Source organism: Lactuca serriola, chromosome 8 (assembly GCF_051521515.1).
Source record: "Lactuca serriola cultivar US96UC23 chromosome 8, Lser_US96UC23_V15, whole genome shotgun sequence".
NCBI classification, from domain to species: Eukaryota; Viridiplantae; Streptophyta; class Magnoliopsida; order Asterales; family Asteraceae; genus Lactuca; species Lactuca serriola.
This window is the reverse complement of record NC_136415.1, coordinates 132,903,396-132,909,840: the sequence shown is the minus strand read 5'-3', so window position 1 is coordinate 132,909,840 and position 6,445 is coordinate 132,903,396. Positions and strand designations below refer to the sequence as shown.

Here is a 6,445-nt window from a genome sequence, read left to right as displayed (position 1 = left end):
AAGATCCCAATTGTTCTTACTTCACACACTAGAGGGTTTGCGGTCATGAATGTTCTTCTATGGTGTTAAGGGAAGCTACTATGGCGGATTATGACGTTTATATAGGGGGTAAACCCCGAGACTAGGGTTTTCTCTAAACAGCTCTGACTCGCCGAGTCGGGGTCGGTTCCGACCCGCATCCAAGATGACACAACCCTACTCGATGAGTTGATATCCCAACTCGCCGAGTTCATGCATAAAACCTTCCCAAACCAAACCAGGTGTTACACGGCCTAAGAAAAGGATTTATTGTGATATTACCAAACTAGATGTAAGACCTATTTATTACATGGGTTCATTTAAAAGGAAAATTGAATATAAAATTTTCAACATTTGAGAAATATGAATTTATAAGAAAAAATAGAAAAATATTGAATTATTAAAATTAAAGTGTTTTTCTTAACTAATACTTTAGATAAATAAACATAGCTAACTAATAAGATTTTAATTTAGAAATTTTAAAATTAAAAGAAATATCAATTAATGATATTGATATGTATTTATTACAACTAATACATTTAAATATTAAATGGAATTTAGTAAATAGAAAAAACAACAAAATGACATATGAAAAAAATTTAATTGAAAATAACCAAAAAATAACATGTTATCAAATCAATCAAAGTGACATGTAGCAAAAGATTTTCATTTAATATTTTTTAATATAATTTTCAAATATATTTACAATTTTATAAAAAATTAAGAAAAAAAAATGATCATGGAGAAGATACATGACACTGGTGTTCACCGCATACTGCACCTACCACATAAACCCAGGTGCCGTGGGTACACTCCAACCGGTCTAAGAAAAGGATTTCTTGTGATATTACCAAATAGCAAACACTAGAGTACATTAGTCTGTTATTAGAGTAAATATGAAAACTTACTTTGTTTTGAAATAACATAATTTTTTTAAATATATTAGTGTATTTTATTGATCTTGTCATTACTGATGCATATCAAACTGAGTTAAACTACAAGTTTACCATACCATGCATCCAATCATCAATCAAGTAAACAACCACAAGCAAAAGAAAAAAAAAAGGCTGAAGCACGAAATCACTTATTCAAATAACAACAAAACACGAGTCACAAAATAAATATATACGCCCATTCATTCCATGAAGATGCCAAGAAAGCATCCATGTCTTTTTTTCTTTTCTTCCATCATTATTATTTCCTCATCTCCTCCTGTCTCGAGCCAAAACCAACCCCAAGATTCACAGAATCACAGAAAACAGCTCTCTCACTATTTTCCACTTTGATCCCTCTCTAAACTTGTCAACTAAAATAAAAACTAACAAGCAGATGTCTCTGTTATTAGTTTCAAACTAACAGGAACTGTTGTTACACCTCTCGAATTCGAAACCTTCAAAGAAGCAAAGATACACGATAACTTTGCTATCATCAAACCACTTTTTGCCACTCTCACCCCCACTTCTTTCCCTCTTGATGGACTCCGGTACCCTTCCAAATCCGCTTTCGTTATCAGCACCGCATCCCCCGAACCCGAGGTCGTTTTTGACATTTTACTCCTGCGCCACTGACCATACTCTTGAACCGCCTGTCAAAAACAAACACCCATATTAAGTGCTTAATCCATTAAGTCAAAAAAAAAAAGGAACAACAGAAGCTTACCTTCCATTGAGATGGAGCCAAGAGGACTCTAGGTCGCCTACATCGCACGTATTCCAAAGCAGAAGCTGGAGTCATCTGCTTGTATTCAACCTGCAAAATCAAAATGTTATGTTACACCATGAACTTATCTATACACAAAATTTTATTTATGTAAAGAGTAAGAATTCAGGATACCAAGTAACAAAGAACAATTGTGGTGCTTCTTCCTCTCCCTGCTTTGCAGTGTACATAAGTTGTTTTACCATGGCTTGCATTCTCTGTGTAACCAAATAAAACCAAAGGTCAACATTATATACATTAATACATATATACAAAACTAGTGCCAAATACAGAATATTTTTGTTAGAAGGTGATTGATAGGGTTTGTTTAACTTTACTTACTGTGAATGAAATTTACAGCTAGGTCGATGTCAACAAATGAAGGGGCAAATAGGTAATCTCTTGTGGGGATGACAAGATGCTCTATGTCATAGGCCTAGAACGTTATAGAACAGTGAGATAATTGGATAACATGGTTACAGAAAGATTATGAATTAGTATATAAAATGGTAGCTTACGCGATATAAAGAAGTTGGAACAAGAGTTTCATATGGCTCGTTGAGAGTGATGACACCACCAACATCAAGCTGCTTCAATCGAGGGACGTCTTTTGGAAATGGAACAGCACCCAGAAGAAGAAACTGGTTGATTAAGAAAAAAAAAAGAGTTAGATTGCACCATGAACAAGAAACAAGAAGATAATTGAGTATCAACTTTGGTTAGCTTTGGGCTAAATAACAAGTTTCCCCAACTGGTCAACTATTAGAAAGTCAACCGCTATTTTGGATAGCGGCAATATGTCCAATGATCCATTACCATGAATAGGATGATTAAATCGACCAGATTTGGTTTTAGTTGAGATTACTGACAAAGTTATTCTTACAAGCAATCAATATCATGTACATGATCAGTACAAACAAAATTAACACAGGAACTATTGAATCTTCAACTACCAAAAGAAACCCTAACAGAAAATTTGGAGAACATATAGTTGTCGAGATCATGAAGCATAGCAGGACACATCAATTAGCGTAAATAAAAGGACAATAATAGATGGAAATCGAGTATATACCTGATCAACTTGATCCCACCATCTGAACTCGGCTTGAATTTTGTTACGGAAAACATTGTACAGAAGAGTAGGGTAAAACAGGATCCGAGCACCGGCTCCGACTAACGCTCTCTTCGCATCAACCGCGACAATCTGCCGTCTAGAATCATACTCGACGGTACGATTAATGATTCTCAAATCGGAAGAATCATCCAAATCCTCGATCTTCATGTCACTGATCGCAACCAAACTTCAAATAAAAGCAAAACCCTAACTCCTTCAGCACCAATCAAGATCGCTTCAAGCAGATACCGAGACGTAATTGCAGTGCCTCAGGATACAAGCTCAAGTCCGGTATCCAACATCTTCGATAGAGACTGATATTGATTTTCAGGTATAAACTGGGAAAAGGGTATTCTCAATTCGGATGATAGGATTGATTCAAAGCGAAAAAAGAGAGGGAATATGTTGTTAGAATTCGAAGAAACGTCGAATCTTTTGCGAAAATTTACAGAGAGGAGAATCAGTGTTTAAGGGAGGAATCGAGAAAAGGGGGGAATCGGATCAAATGGTGTGCGAGGTATGAAAAAATGGAAGGAAATCGAAGGTCGTGATATTCAATATCTTCAAGGAATATGTCAATATGATGGTGACCCTACGCAATGTCTATTCTATATTTTTATAATTCTAAATTCGATTAATTTTTACAAGTTTTTTATTTTAAAAAATTATCCCAAAATAAGGTTTTCCAAAAAATAATCCTAAATTTCGTATATTCTCACATGTAAAATTGAAACAGTATCTATAGAATCATGAGAATTTTCTTCAAATAACCAATTTTGGGAGGATCTTTTAACTTTTTGCCCATGAAATTAATGTTTTGTAGAATAACCATAAGATCCGCAGAGGGTGCTCTGCGGATCCTTTATCTACTCTGAGGGTCAATGGATACCAGGTGGCAGCAATAAACGACAAGATCCGTATAAGCGTCTCTGCATATCGCTATAATGCTCTGAGGAATAGGTTATTGATTGATCCGCAAAGACGACTCTGTGGATCTTTACATCTGCGGATTTCATTAATTCTCTGTGGAAATGGTAGTTTTAGTCGTGGTTAAGCAATAATTGACGATTATATATGATTTTTTTAAGTTATTCTCGTTTTATATGCCTTTTAGTGACCAGAAACGACTTTTTTTTTTTTTTCAATTTTATGAATGCTTTAATCAGTAGAAGTCGTTTTTTCATTATCTTTGTGGAGAGAGTTTTGTAAAAATGAGTTCTATTATTCTGTATACGAGAGGGTTGTGGCAGTCAGTTAATTGAAATGAGGTTTACGTTAGAAATAATGTGAAAAACTATTGTTTAAATCTTCCTCCTAAGTTTGACCATCATATTTTATTACAAATGGTTAGAAATAAGGGGGGTGTGCTCAATAGTCATATATATTTGTCTTTTAAGCACTCGGAGTGTGGGTATGTCATGGAGCTTGCAAATGAATCAGATGTAGATCACCTTAAAACATGTAATATCTGAAACAAAGCAGAAAGTGCATTTGTATTTATCAATGGTTGATGGAGAAGTTGAAGAACAGCCAGTGGTGAAAGCCAGTTTATTGGAGCAAAAACTAGTAAAGGTCGTGGAGATAGACAATGTAGTGGAAACCGGTCCAGGGGACGAGGAAATGATGTGGGAGTGGGTTATGAAAAGAAAGATTCATTTATTGATAAGTTTGTATCAAATAATGATAATGAACCAAATTTGCGCATGACAGAATTAGAACACCAAAATGTATTTGAGTTTAGAGAAGTACCTGATTTTGATGATTAGTTATCTGAAGAAAAATCAAATGAAGGTTGGTCGGAAGATAAGTACACGCAACGAAAAATTGCTTTTAATCCCTGGTATTGTATTCCTCCTATTCTTGATTGTCCAGAACCTATTCTTGAACCTGGACCATTTCACAGTTTAGGTCCGAATGATAAAATATATGTGAATCAAACCTATAACACCAAAAAAGACCTAACAGCTTCTGTTAAATTCAAAGCGGTTAAAGAAAAGTTTCAAATTAAGGTTCAAAAATCAAGCAAATCTCGATACAAGGTTGTTTGTTTGCAAGAAAACTGTCATTGCTGTTTATATGCAGCTGTCATTAAAGGAACTAAAATGTTTGAAATTAAGACTTTTAATGAGGAGCACACATGTTTTGCATTACTTATATACCCAAATCATAGGCAAGCGACTAGTGAATTTGTGGGAACCATAATACATAACATTATGGGTCAAGGTAGTTTGAGAGTTTGGAGGCCTAAAGATATTATTAGAGATATGAATGTGTTGCTGGAAATTAATTTGAATTATTCACAATCATGCCATGCTAGAGAATTTGCTATGGGATTGATGACGGGGACCCCCGAAGAAAGTTTCTCCAAACTTCCAGATTATTTTCACAACTTGAAGAAACATAATCCTGGGACTGTGGCATACATACAAACAGATTTGGAGGATTGCTTCGAGTATTGTTTTTTCGCTATTGGCTACGCGGTAAATACATAAAGTAAATTTTAAACTTTGTAAATATATAGTGTTTATAAACAAAATAAATTTTTGCAGATACGTGCTTTCAGAGGGTTTTGTAGAAAAGTTATTATTATGGATGGTGCACATCTGAAGGGAAAGTACAAAGACACCATATTGCATGCAGTTGTCATGGATGGCAACAATAAGATATTGCTTATTGGGTATGGAATTTGCCCAAAAGAAACAACGGATTCTTGGACATGGTTCCTTGAAAAACTACATGAATGCATTGGTGATTTGGAAGGTCTGACATTGGTAACGGATATGGCTGCATCAATTGTTGTAAGTATTCAAAATATTTTTCCAAATGCTCAACATGGCTTGTGTGGTTTTTATCTAATACGAAGCATAGTGCACACCTTTGAAAAAAAATAAAGAAAACAACAATTTTGTTTTGGAAGCTTGTAAGAACTTACAATACCACTAAGTTTGAACAATATTGGGGGAGACTTTGTATTCTTAGACCAGATGTAGCGGCGTAGCTTAGTTAAATTCCACGTGATAAATGGACCAGATCCCATTGCACAACCATGAGGTACGATTATTTGATGTTAAACAATGCATAGTCCATGAATGTTGTATGAAAACATGCAAGGAAGTTGCCTATATTACCACTTCTTGATTTCTTCCGCGCACTTATGCAAAATGGTTTTACCAACGTCGGGTGGCTGCAAGTATGACTAAAATTTTGTCAAATTGAACGATAAATGTCATATATAATGATATATCATTGTTTTAACAGAAAAAATTACAACAATACTTACGAAGTGGGCCGAAGCTATGGTTAAAAAAATAAAGACGAGATAACATGATGGTCGGTATATGGTGTTGACAATGCAACATATAAAGTCCATGACTTCAAAAGCGGTGGCATAATTGACTTGAGGCAAAAGACTTGTTCTTACAATTTTGGCAACTAACCGGTTTTCCTTGTGGTCATGTGATAATGGTTTTAATGCACTTGAAAAATGAAAATTGTGGGCATATGGCTATAGATGCTTATAAAATTGAAACATATCGAAGAACTTACGAGGAGGTCGTCTACCCCCTACCAGAACATGGTGATTGGAAGGTTCCTAATGACCTTATGGTTGTTAAC

The 6,445-nt window shown here is 35.0% G+C and overlaps 2 protein-coding genes across 2 annotated transcripts; one reads left to right on the top strand and one right to left on the bottom strand.

Moving 5' to 3' along the window:
• Positions 1 to 1,086: 1,086 nt before the first annotated feature.
• On the bottom strand, positions 1,087 to 3,392 carry LOC145069351 (phosphatidylglycerophosphate phosphatase PTPMT2-like). Its single transcript, XM_079016278.1, has 6 exons — positions 2,789 to 3,392; positions 2,235 to 2,357; positions 2,059 to 2,152; positions 1,852 to 1,934; positions 1,678 to 1,767; positions 1,087 to 1,603 (listed from the first exon to the last, which is right to left on the bottom strand). Exons 1-6 carry the CDS (start codon positions 2,996 to 2,998, stop codon positions 1,337 to 1,339), a joined length of 867 nt encoding a protein of 288 aa, XP_078872404.1. The 5' UTR covers positions 2,999 to 3,392; the 3' UTR covers positions 1,087 to 1,336.
• Positions 3,393 to 4,333: 941 nt separating this feature from the next.
• LOC145067416 (uncharacterized) lies at positions 4,334 to 6,142 on the top strand. The gene is made up of 4 exons (XM_079014565.1): positions 4,334 to 4,496; positions 4,622 to 5,310; positions 5,380 to 5,628; positions 6,089 to 6,142. Exons 1-4 carry the CDS (start codon positions 4,334 to 4,336, stop codon positions 6,140 to 6,142), a joined length of 1,155 nt encoding a protein of 384 aa, XP_078870691.1.
• The last annotated feature ends 303 nt before the right edge of the window (positions 6,143 to 6,445 follow it).